This window comes from Eumetopias jubatus, unplaced genomic scaffold (assembly GCF_037043125.1).
Source record: "Eumetopias jubatus isolate StellerSeaLion01/CBP00866 unplaced genomic scaffold, mEumJub1_p1.0 scaffold_1, whole genome shotgun sequence".
Taxonomy (NCBI): domain Eukaryota; kingdom Metazoa; phylum Chordata; class Mammalia; order Carnivora; family Otariidae; genus Eumetopias; species Eumetopias jubatus.
The window spans coordinates 201752842-201776354 of record NW_028274807.1 but is presented as its reverse complement, the minus strand read 5'-3'; the positions used below and the strand labels follow the sequence as shown (position 1 = coordinate 201776354).

General features: G+C 54.3%; 1 protein-coding gene and 1 long non-coding RNA gene across 4 annotated transcripts in view; one reads left to right on the top strand and one right to left on the bottom strand.

Annotated features, from left to right (window-relative positions):
• Positions 1–23513, bottom strand: part of CCDC12 (coiled-coil domain containing 12) — a 49479-nt gene that overhangs the window by 20213 nt on the left and 5753 nt on the right. The window contains exon 1 of one of the 3 annotated variants that reach the window (XM_028087025.2): positions 446–986. The exons of the other annotated variants lie outside the window; for them this stretch is intronic. Within the exon in view, the coding sequence (XP_027942826.1) occupies positions 446–454 (9 nt within the window). The 5' untranslated portion in view covers positions 455–986. Of the gene's footprint in view, positions 1–445; positions 987–23513 lie in introns of those variants that run through there. 3 annotated transcript variants of the gene reach the window in all.
• LOC114196385 (uncharacterized) lies at positions 16559–18117 on the top strand. The gene is made up of 2 exons (XR_003606663.2): positions 16559–16691; positions 17998–18117. It is a non-coding gene; the product is annotated as an uncharacterized LOC114196385 (long non-coding RNA).

The following is a 23513-nucleotide window of genomic DNA, read 5'->3' as shown; positions in this document are numbered from 1 at the left end:
CAGCCACCTCTCCCCAGCTCTCCCAACGTTCAGCCCTGGTTCTGACTGGCTGCAGCCAGCCCGAGTCCAGGTCCAGGCCCTGGTGGACACCCTTGGAGGGCAGACAGGGCCCGAGGGGCACAGCATCCCTGGCAACCTGGAGACACCCCACCCACCCTGAGACAGTTAAATCTGACTCACTGCTTAACCCCTCCCCCCACACACACCCTTCCCCAAATTTCCCACCTTTCTCCCTCCTTCCCAGTCCCTGTTCTCTGGTCCTTGCCCTCTCCCTTGCCACCTCCACCAGTGCCCACCACAACCCAGCCCACAGCTGTTCCTCCGCCTTGCCGTGCTTGCCTGCCAGCCTGCCAGTTGGCTGCCCCTCTGCCCCGGAGAACACAGCTTCCTGCTGCACTTGCCTCCTTTTCCTCTTCCACCTCCCCTAAGTCTCCCTCCACTTTACCATCCACATCCCAGGTGCTGGTCATATCACACCGCTCCTCTGCTCAAAGCTCTCGCTGGCTCCCCAGAGGCTTGGGACAACAGCCATTCTCCTGAAGCGGCAGCCTCATGAGGCCCCAACACCCGCCCTACAGCCCATTCACACTCGCCCCCGTCCAGAATACCTTGACACCACAGCCTCTCCCTCTCAAATCCTGATATGCCCATTCTCACAACCCTGAAGAAAACCCACTCTCTGGCCAATTCTGGAGGTCGGCTCAAAGGCCACCTCCTCCGGGCAGCCTTCTGAGGTTCCCAGACAATAGGCAGATCACTCCTCTGGGCCCAGGCATATGGTCATTCCTGTTCATATCCAGGCCTCCCTCAAGTCCATCATGTCTTCCTCAAGTGTGGGGCATCTCCTGGAGCCCCTCCTGGCCTGGACTAGACAAACTTCACCAACTGTTTGCCAATTTAACTACTCTCTCCACCAACTCCAGAAGAGCCAAACTCCTGGAAACAGTGGTGGCGGAGGGCAGAGGAAAGCCACATCCTGGACGAGGGTCCTCTTGCCTCTTCCTGGAAATGCCTCCCACAGCCTACACAGGGGGAAAGGGTCTTGATGCAAGACTTAAGGGGCCTCAGAACAGCCCTGCCCAAAACAGAGACCAACCGAGCTGTTTCATACTGTTTGAAAGCCTTTTGCCAGAAACCAAATTTTTGCAAATAAAGTAAGGGTTGTGCAAGATTGGTATTACTTCTTCCTTAAATCTATGATAAGACTTCAGCGAAGCCATCTCGGCCCAAAGTTTTCTTTGTGAGATTTTAGGTATGGGGCTCTATAGGTTTTCTATTTCGTCCTCAGTCTCATTAATTCGTATCTTTCAAGGAGTATCCATTTCACCTAAGTTCCTGAACGTATTGGCATAAAACCGCTTATAACATTCTCTTATTATCCCTTTAACGTCTGTAGGATCTGTAATGATATCCATTGGCACTGACAACCTCTGTCTTTTCTCTTCCTCTCTTAGACCAGCTGGAGGGGCACCTGACTGGCTCAGTCAGCAGAGCATGCAACTCTTAATCTCGGGGTCATGAGTTCAAGCCCCACGTTGGGCACAGAGCTTACTTAAAAAAATAATAAAATATTACACCAGCCGGAGGTTCATCAATTCTGGGACATTCCAGACTTGGTGTCTTCAACAATGTGTTTGCTCCTCAGTCCCTTTCCAGAAGAAGCGCTCATTAGCTGAGTACCCCTGCAGGGAATGGGGGGAGCACATCAATCCATATTTGCTGCCTGAGCCCCATGAGAAACTCAGTCAACCATCAGAAATGCAGAAGGTGGGGGGAGAAGGGAAGTTACTGCCTCTCCTCCTGCTCCCCTCCCCATCCAGGCAGACTGGGTCCCTCATCCCTCGTAACTCCGCTCCCCTTTGTGCGCTGGGTCCGCCCTGGGCACAAAGATAAAGGAAACAAGAACATTACCCTCAAGGATCTCAAATCTACTTAAAGGAACAGACTCAGAAAATATAAGTGTGCCATGTGTGGTTAGGAAGACTTTGTTCCATGTTTTGTACACCTGGGGAATTGGCAAGGGACAGGTGTTGTCAGAGAAGGAGGTAACCCTTAAACTCAGCTCTGAATGTCCAACAGGAGGTTACCAAACAGCTAAACAAATGGTAATTGCCTGATACAAAGCCATGAGAGCAGAGTAAGGGCACTGTCCAGACCTGCGGGGCCATCCCACAAGGCTGGCTCAGCCAGGACTGGGGGAGGTCAAGGTTGGAGGGGGCTGACAAGGCCTTCCTCCAGGGCTGTGGGCGGGCTTAGCCGAGCCAAGGCCGACACTCTCAAAGGGCATTGTGGCAGCCTGGAAGGGGAGTCGTGGGAGATGGGGAGACCGGAAGCCAGGTGCGACGGTCCACTCCCAGCATAGACCTGTCCCAGCCCGCTGCTGGTTAAGAGTAAGTGAGGGTCGGGAAGTGCCATCGGGGACACAGCAGTGCTGAAGGAGGAGCTCCTGAGCTGAGGGGACAAGGAAGAGGAGCTGCTGCCTAGGGTTCTTCCTTCCAGAAGAGAAAGAAGGAAGCAGGAAAGGGTTCACAGAGAGACACTCCAATCTCTGATCTAGGTTCCCCCTACCATTAGCCCATAACTGAAGCAGCTGGAGACCCGACAGAAACTCACAGGTACAAAAACCCTTTCCAATGCCCAGGCAAACATGCCTCATTAGCTCTGGGGATGCCCGGTGAGCTGTTCATGGAAATGGCCCTTCTGGTCAACAATCAAGAAAGAATAAGGCCCCAAACCTAGTCCCCTGAGAAGAGGAGAAGCTGGCCCCAGCTTGAGCCTTTCCGGTTGCTGTGGGCCCAGGGTGGGGAAAAGTCAAGGCGAGACAGGCACAGGAAGGGGGTGAGGCGGGACAGGAAGGGGCTGATGCTGCCAAGGACAAACCTGGCAGGTTTCACAGTCTCACCCTGTTGCCCATCCTCAGAACCAGAGCAGCCCCCCCATCGGGGGCAGGGACTTCCTGTCGGGTGCGGCTAGGACAGGCGCTGTGCTCTGAGGGCACTTAGGGGGCAGGGCAGGCACCCAGCGTCTGACTCACCCTGAAGATGCAGTGGTAAGCCCGGGGCTTAATGCCACCACACCTGGGCACACACACTGCAGTCCTCAAGTGCCCAGGGTGAGGGGAAAGGGTGGGAGGGAGGTTCTGAGTCTCCCAGGCAATGATCCTGGCAGGGCCCCCAACTCGGGGGTCCCCAGCACTCAGTTTGCTGTGGGGACTACCTGGCCTATATGTCCACTCTGCTCAGCAGGTGGGGAGTCCCTCGAGGGCAGGTACCTGCCTTACTCGTCTGTACCCACGAGACTGACCCCACCTACAGCTGGTACACTGGTGGAGCTCACAGGCTCTGGGCCGGACCCTGCCTGGCAAAGCCCAGCTCCATTTCAGCCTGCTGTGTGACCTTGGGCAAGTTACTTGACCTGTCTGGCCTCAGTTTCCTCTTCTACGAAAACAGACACTGTCACCTATATCACGGCACTGCTACAAGAGCAGAATGGCCAGGGAGGAAGGAGAAGAGCCTGCAGCCCGGGTGGACAAGGCCGCAGCCCCTGAAGGGCAGGGAGAATGGGGCCAGGGCAGGAAGGGCAGGGCTGCGGAGAAACCACAGGGCTGCAGGCCCAGACTGCCTGCATCTGACAGGTCATGATAAGCTTTCATTTTCATCAATCCTGAGAGCAGACAAGCAGTGCCACAAAGTCTGCTTCACGGAGACATCAGAAGATGTGTCTGACCATCTGTGCAGGGGGACTGAACTTCTGATTCCACATTCAGCGCGGCACCGAGAATTGGACTTGGAGCATCGATCAGGGAGGGTGGGGACCAACATCCAAGGGCTGAGAGTCACTGCTCTCCTGCCGGGACAGGCGTTCCCAAAGGCTTGTGAGCAGAGAGGACAAAGTGCCAGGGAACAGTACGGAAGCTGGAGATAAGGGCCTGGAACTAGGCCATTGGTGCTGCGACAGAACAAGGGGTGCCTGAAGGCTCTGAGGGACAGGGAGGAGTCAGATGGCCGACTCCAGGTTCTGACCAGGACTCAGGGAGAAGAAGGCACTGGGAGCCACAAAGGTGGCAGTGTTCAGGGGACTGGAAGCAAGGGCCCAGCAGCTCTCAGGTGGACCGGGCTCAGGAGGAGGTCTGGAGTCTGACGGAGGCCGGTGCAGGCACAGGCCAGGGGTCCAGTGAGGTGTCCCCAGCAGCAGAGAAGAGGGCCGGCTCCTCTGCAGAGGCAGGGCCAGCCCCACCACCAAGGCCCCATCACCTGGCCTGGCCCCAGGATGGAGGCTGACGCCCTGCATGGGGCAGAGGAGGAGGGGGGGTGCCCAAGCCAAGCCTGCTGCTGGTCCTGCCACAAGCACAGCTGGGGCCCAGGCTGTGTTCAAAGGAGGCGGCAGATAACCCCTCCAGCAGATTATTGGTTCACAAATATTGACTGGCTCCCTGTGCTAGGGACGCCACAGTAGGTCCTGAGGAGGAAAAAGAACAGAACGGAGGGCACCTAGTGTTCACAGACCCGGGGTGGGGGGGGCAATTTTAGCCTGAGCCCATGGACGGAATCCCAGAGGTCAACCGTCAGACACACACAGCAGGCCAGGTGTGAAAAGGCTCATTTCTCTGGACTACGAATCCACAGCTCTTCAGATTCTCAAGGGGGTAATGCCCCGGAGGAGGAAAGGGAAGGTGTCAACAACATGGCAGGGGTGTGGGGGTGGGGTGGGGGGAGTTCTTTAGGCAGCACGCGGGGGTGGGTATCTGGGGAGGCTCTCCAAAGGAAGTGCCACCTGTCCTGCACCTCAAGGAGTTGGGGGGAAGTGAAGAGGCTTGGCAGGGCCCCCGTGGTCCCTCACCATCCACAGCAGGAAAGAAGTCCCTGAAAGGTCATGCTGAGGGCAGGGCAAAGACCAGTGCCCCCCCCCCCTTTCCCTCACACACAGTCGGCCTGGACCGGTTCCTCTGGGCTGCCAGCAAGGCTCCAAGCTCCCACAGGGCCCTCCCTGTAGGGGACACTGTGGGCCGAAAACAGCCAGGAGCAGGCCTGGCCTGGCACAGACCGCACCCGTCCAGCTTACCAGAGCTGGCGCCCAGGCCAAACCACAGGACCTCTCTGATCCCCCCCCCTGTGGAGCGGGGCCGGCACTACTTCAGCGGGGACACTGAAGGTAGAGAACCTGGGTCCACCTTTGGGTGCAGGGTAGACACCCTGCTGACACTGACACCCATGGTGGGCGAGAACCTGCTGGCACCCTGGGGTCCTGCTATCCGACGGCAACGGGCCTGACCTGAACCCCGCCTCTCGCCGCACAACGCTGGGGAACCAGCTGGTCCCTCTATTTTCACCCCCCACCCCTTGCTCCGCCTGCTCCCCACAAACAAACAAACAAGAAAGTGGAGAGCCAGCTGAGTTCTAGGAACCAAAACAGACCTAAGAGGGGCCCAGGACCCAGGGCCCAGGACCCGGGCCAGGAAGCCAAGGATAGGTTAGGGCCGGTGCGATCCGCAGAGAAACTGCTCCCCCACAACACGGTAAAAGGTAGTGGCCTGGGAATGGAAGGCATCCTCCTTTTCTCACAGTGCTTCTTTATTTTTTGCCAAGTTTCTGTAGATGACAAACATGCAATTTTTAGAAACTGAAACTCAAATTAAGAATGACCTGTCCGATTCCCCAGGGGATGAGGGACAAGGAAGCACGGGCACCGAGGGCGCAAGGCTTCCCCACAGAATCTTTCATTCCGCACACGCCACCACAAGGCATGGAGACGGACAGATGGCGGGTGAGCTTCAGCCCCTTCGAGGCCCTGTGGCCTGAAGGTTACACCCACGCTCAGCAGAAGCGCTTTCTTCCCGGGCAGGCCCTCCATTGAGAACTGTCCCAGACGTTCGATTTTACCTGGGTGCGATTTTGTTTGTCATCTGTCTTCCCTCCTTGACTGGAGGCTCTGAGGGGCCTGTCCGTCGCTGTCCCCTAGCACCTGGCACCCGCAAAGGAGAGAAGGAGCAACCCAGGGGAGGCAGGACACACGTGCTACTTCTTGCCCTTACAGACAAGCCTCTCCTCCCTACAACTGCATACATCAGGCATCACTAGGCCTCCTGGACGTGAGGACTGAGGCTCAGTGGCACCTGACTCAGGCCTGTGCATGTCAGAGCCCTTAGCCTTCCCCCTGGTTTGGGAACCCAGCCAACAGAAGCCCACCCAGTTCCCTGCTGCCGCACACGCAGTCCTTTCTACCATCTCCATCTGCGTGCTCACCACTGAGTTGTCTGTTCTGTCCCCCGCCCCCCGCCAAGCACCTGCACCCCTGCTTCTTTCCTGTAGACCGAGGGCTAAAATCTCAACCGCGTCCACTTCTTAGGGGTGTGGTAAGGATCCAATCTAACTAGGCCCATCAAATCAGAAGACTTCCCAACAGAAGGGGAGCTCTGAAGAGGGCTGGCCCCCACTGTTATTCATCCCTGCTCTGCTGTATTTCCTATAATAATAGTGCTCATAACAGTATGCCAGGCAATTAATTATCCAATTAATTGAAGGAATCATTACTTAACTAATCATCATAAAAATCTAGGGGCGCCTGCGTGGCTCAGTAGATCAAGCGTCTGCCTTCGGCTCAGGTCACGATCCCAGGGTCCTGGGATCGAGCCCCGCATCAGGCTCCCTGCTCGGCGGGAAGCCTGCTTCTCCCTCTCCCTCTGCCCCCCCACCCCCGTGCTCGCTCACTCTCTCCCTCAAAAAAAAAAAAAAAAAAAAAAAAATCGAGTAAGGTCAGCACTGCTTTCTTTCACAGATTAGAAAAATGGAAATCTAGTGCAAGTAAGTAGCCTACCCAGCGTCACACAGCTTGGGCTGCCAGGGTCAAAGGACAGGGTGGGTGTCAAGCCTAGGCTCCTTCCCCCTTGAAGTCAGCCCTCTGCTCTGGCCATGCTCCCACGCCCACCTCAAACACACAGTGTCGAACGGCACGTCAGCGTCAGCATCCCACCGCCTCGCATCTCCTCCTGGTGTCATTTCAGACAGACATCAGGAGCCCCAGATATGGCCATTTCTGGGCCAGGAGCTTCAAACCCAGCAAAGCACAAGGAGATAAAAGAGCGATGCATGGAGCAGTGCTCACAGCTGTACTTCTCTTAACGGAGAACTGGAACTGCAAGGGGAGTCCGACGTGCTCATGCACCTGGCCTGTGTGGTCACAGGAACAGCACCACGACACAGAACACCCAGGACCGTGAGAGGTGCCGAGCCCACGCACACAGCCATGAGCCAAACCATGCTAACATGACACGTACGTGGCCCAAGACTTCACGGGCTCACACGACTGTGGGTAGTACTTTTTCCATTTCCTTTCGTTCTGCTGTCAAAATGATTTAATAACAAAATGATCTAAAAACAAAAGCAGCTAGAGGAACCCAGTTGCCTGTGGCTCAGTCTTGACTACTCACACCCTAAACAGACTCTCCTGACCTTTACCTGGCTCAACGGGAAAGCAGGAAGCTGGCCCCCCAGGCCCGACACAGCCCAGTCAATGTTTAGTGACCGTTCTTGAGCTTAAAAACACACGAAACCCAAAGGACCAGCACGCTGTGGGGCAGGGGGAGGGGAAACTGAGGCCTGCAAACACCAGCGTCCGTCTGCAGCCCGGGACTGGGCCCAGCAGCCAAACCAGCAGCTACAATGGAGGTCAAGTGCCCTCCAACCAGACCAGACAGCTCCCCCGTTCAGGACAAAAATTTCCGTTAAGAAACGAACTGATGGTGAACAATGAGGTTACCTCCCCACCCTCTCACCCTGCCCCACCATTTCCCGTTTTTCCGAGGGGGAGAGTGCCTCTCTGCCACAAAGCAGAACTCACAACCACCAGGACTTCCTCACCGCGGTAAAGCTCACAGCTGCAGCAAGGGCAAGCAAGTCACAAAGGCCAACAGTAAGGCCCCTGAAGCTTAGAAACCCCCCTGCCCTAGTAGGAATCAGCCCCGTGTGGCACTTGGGGGCTGGCCTGGAACCCCCTTCCCGTGGCCTCAACGTGGACAGCTGGAGTCAGGAAACCGCACGGGGGACCCAGCTGGCCAGTTCTGGGGAACGGTACAGCCACCTAGAGTCTCTGGTCCCGAGGACATGCGGTTGGTGTCTTGACCCCCACCAGATCCGTCCTCTGCACGTGAACTCTGGATGGTGGACGGGATTCTCCGCCTGAGCCCCAGAGGGAAGAGGGAACCTATCTATAGTGTGTTCACCATCCTTGGATCCAAGGGAAAGAGCAAGCAAGGGACTGAAAACCCCAGTGGGTGGCCCTGAAAATCACACCCTTCTCCCTCCCCACCTCACCAGGCCCATGTGCCCATTCAGAGCAGTGCCGGGTCCCCGAACCGTTCCCTGACAGCCGCCAACAACAGGACCACATCAGGGCTCCTGTTTTCCACGTGACGCCACTGGCTTGCTCAAAGCCTGTGATCAACAAGGTGTGCAGCTCTTTGCCATGTGGGCAGGTGTCAAACTGCCCCCAGTCCGTGCCTGACCAACTGATTTTGGAAACTTCACGGTCTGGATAGACTTCGTACCCAGTCAAGTTCATCTTGCTGGGTCTGGCTGCAGACTACAGACTTTTAAGAAAAGGCAAGTCGGCTTCTCCCTGAGAATAATCTCAGCTCAGCCAACTCCCAAATCCACGTGCCTGTCCAGTTGCTTCATTTCTTCATTCAAATATTGTCATTGGGCGGAAAGGTGACAAAGCCATGACCAAGTGAGCGCCCTGGCTTCCAGGGTGCTGGGGGAATGCCCAGTGACTAAGAGCTGACAAGACGAAACCTAACTCACCCGGAAGAAGTGTGGGCTGTCCGGGGAGGGCAGAACGGGCAGGGCAGGGGGCTCTAAGAGTACCTGGGAGGAGCAGGTATATGGAGCCCGAGCCCTGCGTCCGCGGAGAGGGAAGGAGGAGCCCGCAGGGGAAAGGCTTGCCCCAGGGGCTACCGACTTTACCCAGAGCTCTGAGAAGCCGGCAAAATCCAGAGGACAGGCAGGGAGGGGGCAAGAGCGGGACTAGAGTGTTATTTATAGAGAGCATGAGGAAAGGACCAGAAAGGGAAGGGCAAGGTTTGAAGCCGCTGAGAAACGAGTCAGATATGGGTCAAGAGAGCTACTTTCTCAGCCCCAGGACAGCAGACGGCGGACGGCAGCTGCCTGTGAGTCTGGGCGGAGGGACAGCCCCGTCCCCCTGCACAGTGCCGTGTGGTGCTCACAAAGCCGCGCACCCTTCCCTCTCATGCACACGGGGCCTCTGCCCCCACCCACCCCCGCCCGGCTTCCCTAGGGTCCCGTACTGTCGTCCCAGCCGCCAATGTCCAACGTCGTTCAGAACAACTAAGGGACGTACTCAATGGCCCACAGCTGATAAGAGATAGGTCAGCACTTAAACCAAGGTTTTCTGATTGCATCATGCTTCCAAAACTCTCGCAAATAAGGTTTGGGCGTGCGTTCTGCACAAGAGCCGGAGAAGTGTGACCACGTCCATTCTTACCAAATGAGAAAAGAAAAAAAACCCCACAAACTGTCAGGGCTGCAAAGGCCTCAGATAACATCTGGTACGGGATGAACTAGATCCAGTGGCCCATGGAACGTGTTATAAATAGAACCTACCAAATCGGAATCTTCCAGGCTAAGACCTGAAGTCTGAATGTTCCCAGAGCCTGCCTGCCCCCAGGTCATGCTTCTACCACACTGTCCAACTGAGGAGGCTGTGAGTGGGACCACGTCCCTCCTCTTACAGAGGTCGACCCAGGGGAGGAAGGGATCTAGTCGAGGCCATGCCAAGCTGCCTGAGGGCTCCTGTAGCGACCAGGGAGGGCTCTGGACACAGAGCAGGCAGGGTGGGAAGAAAGACGGAGAAAGCGCTCACACAACAGAAACATCGAGGGCAGCAGGACGTCCAGGGAAAGTGTGCAGGGCAAGAAGGGCAAGAGCTAGCGCTAGACCCCAGGTCTCCTGACTTCAAGGGTGTCACCCACAGCCCTGGAGGAAGGAGATGGAACCCGAGTGCCCAGCATTCTACGGGCCGCCTGGTGCTTGCACCCCTCCCTTACTTGGGGAGCTCTGACTGAGGCTTGGGGAAGGAAGAGCCAGCTGCAAGTACGGAGGCTGAAAGTGCCCCACACTCGCTTTCCCAGTGGGGCAGGACGGGGGGCCAGCGGCAGGGACCGCTCTCTGGTAGCAGCTGCAGCATGACGGACTCCAGAAGCCCGCTGCAGGGTCTCGGACCTGGAGGCAGGAGGGCTTCCTCACTGAGCCACTTCTGAGAAATGCTGGGCTTCTTTCAGGCTGCGGACCTGCAAGGTTGGTGCTCTCTCTTTTTTTTTTTTTTAGAGAGAAGGGGAGGAGAGGGATGGAGAGGAAGAGAATCTTAAGCAGGCTCCATGCCCAGTAAAGAGCCCGACGCGGGGTTCCATCTCACAACCCTGAGATCATGACCCAAGCCGAAATCAAGAGTTGGATGCTTAACCACTGAGCCACCCAGGCACCCCTGGCTCTCTTTTTTTAAACCAACCAACCAACAAACCAACAACCAGCCAGCCAGAACAGATTTCTGTTGCTTGCAACTAAGCACCCTGGTTACACATGACCTTTTATGGCAATAACCTAAGAACAAAGTATGTGCAGTGCTTTCAGGGCTCAAAGCCATCTTAGGTCCCACAGCTCATTGGATCCACAGGGAGACCCTAGGATGCAAGCAGAGCACAGGTTCTGATGCCCACTTTGCAAATGGAGAAGCTGGGCACAGGGTGTAAATTGTTCTGTTATTTGGCCCCAGCATCCCCGCAAAGTCCATCACAAAGGCCAACCGCTGACGTAAGCCAGGAACTCACATGGCCTGGGGTCCATCTCCCCATCCCTCCATCCCAACATGGAGTTGAGCCCCCACATGGGCACCCAGGCTGGAAAAGCAAATTCTTTGGGCATCAATTCCCAAGCAAGCCAGAGATTCACAGAGCAACAATGTACGCTGAGGCTTCTAGGAGACTGGAAGCTATTTTAACCTCCAATCAGCTGCTTCTCAGAGTGTCACAGTCTGGGGAGAAGTAAAGGCAAGACAGTTGTCTCCTCTCTGGTGTGATCCACAAGTGATAAAATCCTAACTGGAACCAAACTTAAACTACAAGTCAGAACTGGCACATCTATTGGTGGGAGGAAATACTGCTTAAACAAGGTCTTTTAATCCTCACCTACACATATTTCGAGAAGCCAAGTGTACTTTTTTATTTTTATTTATTTTTTAAAGATTTTATTTATTTGACAGAGAGAGCACAAGCTGAGGGAGAGAGAGGAAGAAGCAGGCTCCCTGCTGAGCAAGGAGCCCGATGTGGGACTCGATCCCAGGACCCTGGGATCATGACCCGGGCCGAAGGCAGCCGCTTAACCAACTGAGCCACCCAGGCGTCCCTTTTTTAAACCCTGTGCTGGGCTGAGGGGCTGAGAAGGCAGAAGCGCACAAGGAAGCAGCCTGGCGCTGACCAGTGTCGTGTGGTGGACTTGGGTGACCAGCATGCTGGGCTGTGCCGTGGGGTGGACCTGGGTGACAGCAAGCTTCTTGGGGCTGCACTCTCCTGCACAGAGCTGCTAAATGAGAGTGGAAGTGGTGTGAGGAGCCCTGTGCGGTGGCCCGCACAGAGGAGGTCCTCAGTGGGCAGGCACCAACCATGGTGATGACGGTGATGACAGGGGAGCCTAGCATGAGGCCTGCACCCTCTGCGTGAGGCCCATGACATCCACCCCCCAAGCCATGCTCACTCCCCCCACCCCACTGCAAAAAGGGTCACAGAGCAGACTCCCACACGAATGCCTCTTCCCTTCCCTGAGTTCACCCAGAGCGGCCACCAGCGTCACCCAGGGGACGACCTGGCCCATGCCCTTGGGTGGACCAGTTTCGAAGGGCAGATCCTACATGCGTGCAGAAAATGTGAGTCCAAGTCAGAAAAGGCTAGCCACAGGATGTGAGGGCCCTGGAGGAGGCAGGGGGCTTCCACAGGTGGGCTTCCCAAATTCGGACTACCTCCCCACCTGCCTGCTCTGCCCCTGCCACGCCTCCAAAGAGCTATCACCTTCCATGCCCTGCACTCAGTCCCTCCTCAGGCAAACTCAGAACCCCCACCCCATCGGGCTCCATCTTAAGAGCTGTGCAGCCTGGGGCACAGAGCCCGAGTGGGGACATGCCCCATAAGCTAACCAAGGAGATAAAGTGGGGTCAGTGCATTCACGGCGCGTTCAGAAGCTCCCTCCTCTGCGCAGTGTACTGTGTACTACTGTGTACAAGTGCGCCCGCTAGCCCTCCATCCCCAGGATGCTCACAGTTCTAGGATACCCCTCCCCAGCATACAGCAGTGCACTGTATTATAATTACCGTAGGTGGTACGCGGGTCCACAGTCTCCCCAATGAGCCCCAGTCCGCCCTTGCTGACCTCAGTCCACAGGCCCTGGGACAGAGCAGGCACTCAACAGGATGCATAAGAAGGGCTCAAAGGACTCACTCAGTAAGCTACTCCTTGCCCCAGAGAGCCCAGCGCGCTCTCCCACTCCTGACCAGTCCCGGGCTCCTGGACTCAGGGCAGGAAAGTTCTGCTCTCATCTGATGGCTTCCTCACCCAGGTAGCAAACACAGGTGCACTTTCTTTAGGATTCAGTGACCCTGCAAGAAATCTAGTGGTACCCCACCCAGAACACAGTGTGGAGGCAGAAGGGAGGGGTTGTCCTTGAAAGGGCAAATGTCTTCTGCTCCAGCCACTCACATTTTCTCTAGACAGAGTAGCTCTTTAGAAGCCTGACTCAAAACAGCTCTGGAGTGTGGATTTTACTCCCCACAGGGCGTCGTTACCACAGTGACCGTTTTTCCTCTTGGAATTCTTTCAAGAGTACAAGCTGTTGCTTCCCTCCAAAACAAACCCAGGGAAAAGCCAGGGCACCTGGGGTTAAGGGAAGAGCCCCGGAGGAAGCAGGGCCAGACAGGACCCAGCCACATGGAGCTCTCCAGTGGGGTCTCCTGAAACTCTGCAATGGCGTAGAAATGCCAAGTCCCTCCCAGCTGCTTCGGGTGTGTGTGGGGGGGGGGGGGAGGGTTGCTGAGGGTATGGTGGGGTTGTGAGTATGGGGGGTTGTGTGTGCATGTGTAGGTGTGGGTGGAGGGTGCTGGGGGCTGGGTGTATAGTGGGAGTGGCTGTGTGGTGTGTGGGGATTGGAGAGTGGGCAGGTATGTGTATCCATACTTGCGCTGGAGGTGGCTTTGGGGGCGTGTGGGGAACATGTGAGGGACATGTGGGGAAACGTGTGGGTGTGGGTTGGGGAAGTGTTCCCCGCTATCCTGAGGTGAAACATGGGTCACATTTTCCCCTGAAACAAGAACATGAACTGCATTTCGAAACTGCATTATAATACTTAGTACTACAGATCAACCACATCCTGGTCCAGATGTCTACAGCGGTCCATTTACAACATAGAGCTCAAGGCTGAAACAAGTGACCTAGAAGCAACTGTTTGAGACAACTCGGATTTCTAGTCAGAACAGCCCCAGTCAGTTGGTCCAGGGCCCGGACGGCAGAGCCCTCTAAGAGGCTCTAGAGGAACTGGCGGGGCGGGCCCCTGCCTTCCCTGCAAGTCCGCGGTAAGTCCTCTGCTGGCGCACAAAGTGTAGGGGGGCTCAGGGTCCCAGGACACAGAATACCCCGCACGGGGCCACTGCCACGGGCACTCGGAAATGTCTGAATGCTGTGCTAGGTAAGTTTAAGAGTTATCCCTGCCTACAAGGAGCCGCCCGTCTCCCGTGCTGGACTGAGTAACATCCCCCGAAAAGGAGGAAAGAAAGCAAGCCACTACACTACTCTTACTACTTTTATAATAACTACAATGATTATCAAGAGGGTGTGGGAGGTCAGCAGTATTATCAAGGGTGCTGCGTGCCAAACACTCACAAGAAAACAGTCTTCTTTCTAAAAAAACAAGTGCCAAATAATAGTGCTGAGTCACTGATACCCACATTGGGGGGATCTTGATGCCTACCTCACACCACGCAAAGATAACTTCCGGATGGACTGGGGGCGCCCGGGTGGCTCAGCTGGTTAAGCGTCTGCCTTGGGCTCAGGCCATGATCCCGGGGTCCTGGGATGGAGGTCCCAGTTGGGCTCCCTGCTCCGCGGGGTGCCTGCTTCTCCCTCTCCAGCTCCCCCTGCTTGTGCTCTGTCTCTCTCTCTCTCTCTCTCTAATAAATAAATAAACAAAATCTTAAAAAAAAAAAATTCCAGATGGACTAGAAATCTAAAGGTGAAAAGTAAGACAATAAAACTTCTAGAATAGGAAAAATAAAACACGAAGGCAGAGAGGGAGACAACCCATAAGAGGCTCTTAATCATAGGAAACAAACTGAGGGTTGCTGGAGGGGAGGGAGGTGGGGGGATGGGGTAACTGGGTGATGGACATTAAGGAGGGCACAGGATGTAATGAGCACTGGGTGTTATATAAAACTAATGAATCACTGATCTCTACCTCTGAAACTAATAATACATTTTATGTTAATTAATTGAATTTAAATTAAAAAATGTTTAAAAAAAAACAACTTCTAGAATATAACATAAAAGAATGTCATCATGACCTAGGAGTATGCAACTATTTCCCTAAGCAGACCACAGAAGATATTCAAGAAAAAAAAAAAAAAACCCTGATGAACTGGATTACATAAAAATAAAGAACTTCTTTTGTTCACCAAAGAATGCAATTAAAAGCGTGAAGAGTCAAGGCCCAGAAGGGGAGAAAATGCAATACATATACGGAACAAAGCACTTACCCAGGTCTCAGAGAACACCTAGAAATTAACAGGAAAAAGTGTCAGGCAACCCAACAAAAATGGACAGGAGGCAAAAAGGCTTGAGCAGGTACTTCACATAAACATATGAAAAGACACTCAACAGCATCAGTTAGGAAGGGAATGCAAATTTAAAACACAAAGGGATAACCGCTAACACCTCCACCAGCGGGCCAACTTGGAAAAGACCAACGGGGGCTGGAGCGCTGGAGAGGAACTCTCACTCACTGCCGGTGGGAGTGTGGACCGGTGCAGCCACTGGGAGAGCTGTATGGCAGTGTCTCCCCTATGACCTAGCAATTCTCCTCCTAGGGATATACCCAGCAGACAGACGTACACGTGTTCACCAACACATGGACAAGACCAGAAATAGAAAATTATGGCTCCAGCCTGAAAATGTAGAGTAGGATGGATCTAATGTGGTATGCTCACACAATGGAATACCGGACAGCAGGAAGAATGAACTGATGGCCACATCCAATGGCTCACAGACACAATAATGAATAAAAGAAGCCAGATCCCAGAAGAGTACGTAGTGTATGATTCCATTCATCTAAGGTTTGAAAGAAAAGCCGACCTCTGGTGTTAGAAGTCCCAAGTGATTACTCCTGGGACACGAGCACCTGGGCAGGGAGCGGGGGGGGGGGGGGGGGGGGGGGGGGGGGATACTGCCGCGTTCCTTGATCTGAATGACTGATGACATTGTGGGTTTGCTTAGTAAAAATCACCGGGCTGATGTGTCTACTTGTCTCTATGTACAGTATACCTCAATTGAAAAGGGAAGTTTTCTTTATGCCACAACAGAGTTGTTAAAAACAGAACTTAAGCCCATGTAGAAACCAAAATTACTAAAATCTAAAGAGAGGACGAATTCTGTCTCAAGGACAGTAAGAAGTCAGTCCTCAAAGAGGGGAAGACCTCAGGACCCCAAAGCACACCGAGAAGACAGCTACTTGGAGGGAAGCAGGGTCCCTCCTGCCCTCCTGGCTCTAGGAAACAGGCGATAACAACAGAGAGATTCGCCATCAAGGTCACAAAAATTCTTCTGTCGCAAAAGCTAACAGATTAAAAACCAGCTTGAATTTCAAGATTCCTTTGCTTTCCAATTCCCTGTCCCTGATCAGTGAGGCCTTGCAAACAGCTTGTTAGGTCTTGTCACAGGAGTCACTCAAAGGAGAAGATGAGGCCCCGACAGCATGTCAGGAGCAGAGCAAGAAAAGACATTCCCTCATGGCCTCCTGTCCAGAGGTGCTTCAGGCAGCTGCCTCGGCCATCATAGGCAAGCTAAATAGTGAAAGATCCAGAAGAGCATGCATCTGCCTCGAGAAGCCCTGCCCTCTGAGGGAAACTGAGAGAGAGGCCCACCCCTAGCCCAGGCGGGTAGGTTCTCCCCAGGAGAGGAGACCAGCTGAAGGGAAGGCCCTTTTCCCTTCACTGCAACCCACTGCAGGGCCCTCCCTGCACAGCTCCAGGGGCAGCCAGCGCCACAGGGACAGCGCCCTGGGACTCAGCCAGGAGGTGTGGGGCTCCCCAAGTGCCCAGCTCCGGGGAGGGGACCAAGGGGGTGGGCCCTGCGGGATACTGGCTAGGTCTCCACTATCACATCTGTAAAATAAAGGGGCTCTCCCCAGAGGTAAAATGAAAGAACAGCAGGAAGAATAAATGCACATGCGTACTTCTCGCTTCTCAACTTCCTGCGCGCACCATCGCCCTTCATCTTCGTCCTGGGAGGCAGGGGTTACTGTGGCCACTTCTGGCCGAAGACTCGTAAGGCTCAGGAGCACGAAGAGCCTCATCTACCTGCTGGTCCCAGAGTCAGCGGAGCCGGGTGGCAAAAGCCACCCGTGCAGCAGTCCCCAGTGCCGGGAACGGTGAGTGAAGCCGCTGGCCTGCCTCAGGGGCAGGATTCAGCTCATGTGGGAACAGCCCACCTGCAGGGAAGGGGGCAGAGATGAATCCAACACAGCCTGGGAGCACTTCAACACAGGGAGGGAGCCCTGCAACACAGCGGGGAGCCCTGTAATACAGCGGGGGAGCACTCCAACACAGGGAAGGAGCCCTGCAACACAGCGGGGGAGCACTCCAACACAGGGAAGGAGCCCTGCAACACAGCCCGGGAGCACTCCAACACGGAGGGAGCCCTGCAACACAGCGGGGGAGCACTCCAACACACGGAGGGAGCACTGCCACGCTGGGCCAGCCCACACAGCAAAGCCACAAGAGCACCGCCGCGGCCTAGTGCTGCCTCTCCTGAGATCACTGAGCCTCACAAGTGAGGGCTGCTGAGGCCTCAAAGCAGTGCGAAGGCCCACTTCATAGTGCAGCTGTGGCTGGGACCCCAGTGGCACCTTCCCCTCCGCACACGCTGCCTGCAAAGTTGGACCCAGCTCGCCGCCCCAAACCCACTCCAGTCCTCACCCGGCTTCTCTCAGCCCCGCTGCCCCCCGCCCCAAGATTCCTCTTCCCCTTCCTCCTGCATACTGCAGAGTGAGGCCCTGGGCGCCGTCTGTCCCCGCGGTCCCCCTGTCTGCTGTCTAAACCCTGTCCCCAGGGGACCTCATCTGGCCCCAGGGCTTCAGATCCTACCCACACAAACTTCTTGCAGTCTCGACGCCTGCCGGATAGGCCCAATGTGGCCCACACCAAACTCCTGGTTCCCCTTCAAAAACCACTCTCCCTGCACCTCTCATCTCAGGAGCGGGCCCCGCCTGCCCCCGAGCCCACCTGCCGAGACGTCCTGTAACCCTGAGTGCCGATGCCTCACAGCTGAACCAATCCAGCAGCCTCCCGCCTCCACACACACTGAGGGCAGGAACCAGCACTCAGGCCTCCAATGGCTCCCCAGCCCCTCTGCAGTGAGGAGGTCTTGCCCTGTGGCCCCAGCCTGCCAGGGCCATGCTACCCCCATCCCCACCCTACCCCCCAACCCTTCACTTGACACCTGCCATGAAGGGGTTCCTTCTCTCCCTCAAACAAGCCAAGCTAGTTCTCCGCTCAGCTTAGAATGCTCCTCCCTAGATCTGGCATCCCATCCCTCCCCTGCAACCACCCCCATCTCCAACCTCCCACTCAGAGCGGCCTTCCCGTCTTAGGGCATTTGCGCCGGCCCTCCTTCAACACATGCACACACCCACCCCAGCACTCACAAGTTCCTGACACTCTCTTCCCTGTTCACAGGTATACACTGTCTACCTGCCCCTCCCATGGAAGCCCCTCGAGGCAGAGAGGCGGTCTGATTCACAATCTGGATCTCCAGGCCTGGCACACAACAGATGCTCAATAAATACTTGTTTGATGGCTGGTTGCAGAGTTCCCACAGTGAGGATGAGCACCGAATGCTCCAGGGAAAGGAGAGATGTTTTACTTCCTTTTGTCAAGGGAGAAATGTCAAGGAAGTGATTAGAGACTTGCAGAAAAATGAATCATCTGCGTATCTTTAAAAATGCATGATTTCCAGGCTCCCTACCAAGATCCCAACAGGAGATCTGGGGTGGAGCCAGAGAAAAGAATGTACATTGTCGCCCCAGGTGATCCTGACACACAGGTAGGTCTGAGAACCTCGGACTGATCCAACATCTTCATTTCACACATGAACAAGTTGAGGCCCTCCAAAGGGATGACTCAATGAGAAGTTGCAACACTGGTTCCTCAACAGGTGTCTATGTTTGGGAGTCCCAAACTTCCCATCCACGAGGTTCTCTCTCACTGGCTCCCAGACCTCAGGGTCTGAGCAGAGCTTGGGAAGAGGTCAGTCCTTGGGAAGAATGGGGAACACATACCCCACCTCGGCTGAGGCTCTGCAAATCCACTTTTTTGTTAATCTAACACTTTGCACTACAAGTGAATCCACCTTCAAGGAAGCAGGGCTAGGCTGAGGAAAGCCGGGTGACCAGCAAGATGTCCTCTTTTTTCCCCTTGGAAACAGGGTCAGCTCCACCCACTGTCACCCAGTAGGGAGGGCTGGAGGACCACCCAGACTTCCTCACTTCAACAGGGTGGGCGAGACAAGACACATGTCTACGTTTATAGAAGGCCCATGGGCAAGACCTTGAACTAGCCACTTCACAGACATCTTTCCCTATTCTTCCAGCTACTGATGAGGTCAGAAGCCATGTCTTGATTTTACAGACAAGGCTAGGGAGGTATAGAGTTTTAAAGACCTACTCGGGGTCCCACCGATGGGATGAATGGAGCTGAGACTTAAACCAGATCCATCTGGCTCTAAAGCCCATGCTCTCCACTACGCCACCCAGCTCCCACCAGGCAGCCTGATGGCAGTTTCTGTGTGGGACACGGGAAGAAGACCCTGTCCTGGGGGCTGCTTCTTCCCAAGCACCTGGGCATGACAAGTGGAGAGGGATACAGGGCCCAGGGCTTAAGGGACCATCTTGGGTCAGCAACATCCCAAAGCACAGCCACGAGAGGTCCCCTCAGCCCAGGCTTCCTGGTCTATTAAACAGGGATAAACTGTTTTAAACCCACCTCAAAGCGCTGCTTCTGGATTGAGCAAATCATGAGATCCCATCACAAAATGCCATGTAAATGTCAGGAGGGCTGACCTGTAAGAGGCTGTCAACACAGGGGCAGTGACCCTCCGCTGACTTGGACATCAGGCTGCTGGGCATGGGGACATAGCTGCATGTGGCCAGGTCAGAGGCAACTTCCTGAGGGATGAGCAGGACATGGACCAGTCTGACTCCGCACCCAGAACACTGGGCGCCTTTCCACCCCCACCTCCCCACACCTCACTGCCCCTTCCTCTCTGCCCCCCAAACAGTTGTCAGCCCTTCCCTCCAGCACCCCCTTCCACCCTCAGCCCACAGTGGCCAAGCCTCTCCCCAGTGCACCCAAGTTCCGAGACTATCGATGAGCTCCCCTCCACCCTGGCACTGCCCCCGCTCTCCAGACTGCCCATTTCTCGAGTGTATAGATCATAACTGTCAGCATTTAGCTCCACCGGATGCACACACAGAAGGCCAGAAATAAGCACCTGCCAGAGTCACTGGCCATGAAGACTGACTACTTCGAAGCCCTCTGCTCTAGCTTCGAGGCCCTAGGCTCCCCAAGGCTGAGCTTGTGGTCGTCTGGGTTTCCACCTACCCTCTCCTTAACAGCTCTCAAGAAATGAGAGTTCAGGCAGAGACAGAGTCTCTTACAAGTTAGGCAGGAGGGAGCAAGGTCTCCAGAGACGCACTGTCCAATGAGGCAACCCTAAGTCAAGTGTGGCTGTTTAAATATAAAGTAATTAAAATGGAATTAAGTAAAACATCACGTTGGTCACATTTTTCAAGGGCTCAAGAGCCATACGTGGCTCCTAGCCGTGGTACCGGGCAGCACGGATTCTATGCAGAACTGCACAGCACTGCCCTGGTCCTGAGAGGCAGGTGAGAAACAGGAACTGCTGCACAGCCTGCAAGCTCACAGCCAGAACCTGCTCCAGAGCTCAGGCGCAACCCCGGAGGGGCTGGGGACAACCACCCGCCCTGTCCTTCCAGGGCGCAAAGAAACAGCCCAGTCCAGGCTAGATGCTGGCGAAAGCCCACAGCCAAGGGCAAGTGTTTGTGCCAAGTTAACAACCTTTAGGAGCCTCCTCTGGCTGCCGAGAAAGAGGTCAGAACAGGATGAAGTGGCCCCACACTGCCCTACTGGGCAGGACTGTAGAGAGAGGCCCCAGAGCTTCGTCTACACAGCCTGGGATGGTTCCCCTACTCACGCAGCTTGGAAGTTCTGGATGAGCATCAAGAAATGAGGTTCAAATACAACACAGATGTATGGGTGGCTGCCCTCCCCGCTGCAAGGCCAGGCTCCTGCAGAACTTGGCCACCAAGCACCCAGCAGCACTTTCAGATCTCACCCCTACCCCAATCACTGCCAACTGCTTGCTGTCAAACCCTCTGGAGCATCCCTGACTGTCCCCTCTGTGCTCACCGAATGTTCCCACCTCCGAGCTGCTCCCCTGGAATACTCCTTTCCAGCTACTTCAATATGCGCTTCCCGGTCCCATCCTCCACGGTGCGGCCCAAATTCCACTCTGCCTTCTCATGAAGCATCCCAGGCCTAGCCCGGCTTTCCCAGGAAATGACGGCCAGCAGGACAGTCTAACAGCCTATGTGCTCTTCCCACCTATCATGGGGCTGGCTCACCTCCAGGCATGCTGCACCCTGCAGAGACTCCCCCTCCTCCAGGGGGCTAAGCGTGCAGGAATCCAGAAGTCACTTATGCTCCTTGACCTTGGGCATCCCAGCACCTGGGAACCTCATGGCTTACGCCCTCACAATCAGTCAGGTGGGCCGGCATGGAAGTACCCTGTAAAACTGCCAGCCACACAGCTACAACCGAATGTCACTGCGGAATCAAGTGTGGAAACCCTACAGCCCGGATCTTGTCTCCCCATTTGTCACAATGTCAGGATTGGCTCCTCCAGACGATCACTAAATTGAGTTCAGAGTCGGGTGCGGGGAGGAGAGGAAGCTAACACCATGAGGGAAATCAACCCCGAGCATGAGATCTTCATGTCTCCAGCAAAACCATGTGCGTGGTAGGCATCAGCAAGGGAGGGGCCGTCCTCCTGGGGCAGACAGGACACCCCAGTGGCAGGGGCGGGCTGAGAAAGTGCTGGACCCTGGAGTCCATCCTGCAGGGGTCTCATCTTCACATCAGACGACAGAGCTAAAAGTGGGGAGCCCCTTCCATCTGAGGGGTATCTGCCCATAGCAGGCCGGCCTTACTTCCTCTCCAGCCTCCCCACTCATCGGTCTCCCAAGAAATGACCGGGCTGGAAAAGTAACTCGAACTTGAGACCTTTGACTGTCTTTCTCTCAGGCACTGACCCTAACAGAAACATCACTCAGGAACTACAGAGATTAAATACGACGCAAAAAGCACTCTTATGAGAAAAAACAGGTAACTTGGGCTTCTCCAAAATTAAAAAAAACCTTTGGGGATCAAAGCACACTACCAAGAGAATGGAAAGACAGCCCACAGAATGGGGAAAAAAAAATACCCGGAAGTCCCCTATTTAGTAACAGTTTAATATCCAGAATATATAAAGAATTCAACTACAACTCAACAACAGAAAGACAAACGACCCGATGGAAAAATGGGCAAAGGATGTGAATAAATATTTCTCCAAAAAACATATACGAATGGCAAATAAGCACATGATTAGATGCTCAACAGCACTTATCATCAGGGAAATGCAAATCAAAACCCCACTGAGATACCACTTCACACCTACTAGGATAGCTATAATTTTCTTTTTTTTTTTTAAAGAAAGGCAGACTGCCGGATGCCTGGGTGGCTCAGTTGGTTAAGCGACTGCCTTCAGCTCAGGTCATGATCCTGGAGTCCCGGGATCGAGTCCCGCATCGGGCTCCCTGCTCAGCAGGGAGTCTGCTTCTCCCTCTGACCCTCTTAACTCTCGTGCTCTCTATCTCTCATTCTCTCTCTCTCAAATAAATAAAATCTTTAAAAAAAAAAAAGAAAGAAAGGCAGACTGCCACATGCAGCACCTCATTTGGATGTGTCTGGAATCTTAGAAGCTTGACTACCTACCCTACATTCTCCTACAAATGGACCTTGAGAGCTTGTCTGGAGGTTCCAGCAGGGAAGCACAGCTAACTCGTACACCCTTGACGGAAGAATGGTCCTCCTCTATCGGAAAAGGTCATCTTCTTCCACCAAGCACACAGTTTTGGGAGGGATGGCACGTGAAGCAGTGAGGGAGGAAGGAGATGCCAGCCTAGCCAGCCAGAAGAGCCCATCAGCCCTGCCAATCAATGGGGTGACAGATGTTGCAGCCAGATCACCGCCCCCCCACATCCTGTAATTTTTTTCTTTTTTAAAAGCAGGCTCCATGCCCAGCATGGAGCCCAACACCAGGGTTTGAATTCACAACACTGAGATCAAGACCTGAGCTGAAATCAAGAGTTGGACGCTTAACCAACTGAGCCACCCAGGTGCCCCCATCCCATAAAAGAAAAATAAGTGTTGGGCAAGTCTGTAGGGGAACTGGAACGCTCGTGCACTGCTGGTGGTAGTGGAAAATGTACAGCCGCTGTGGCAAACTGTTTGGTGGTTCCTCCAAAAGTTAAAGATAGAATTGCTATACGACCCAGCAATTCCATTCTTCCTATACATACCCAAAAGAACTGAAAACACGGACTCAAATTACACTTGTAAGCCAATAAGTACACCAGCCCATGCCAATGACAGCATTAGTCACAATAGCCAACAGGTGTCCATCAACAGAACATCCACTGCGTATGGTATAATACGTACGTATTATTTCAGCCTTAAAAAGGAATGAAATTCTCTTACACGCTAGAACGTGAACGAACCCTGAAAACTTATGCTTATGCCAAGTGAAGTAAGCCAAACACAAAAGGACAAATATTGTAAGATTCCACTTACATGAGGTACTTGGAATGGGCAAACTCCTGGAGACAGAAAGTAGACTAGAGGCTGCAGGGGCCTGGGGTAAGATTAACAGGCAGTCGCTGCTTGATGGGGGTAGAGTTTCTGTTTGAGGTGATGAAAAAGTTTTGGAAATACTGGTGATGGTTGCACAACATTGTAAACATACTAATGCTACTGATAAATGCTTAAATGGAAAATTTTATGTTATATGTATTTCATCATTAAAAAAACAAAACCAAACAAAATGGTGGCAAATAAGGGCATCCTCATCAGGG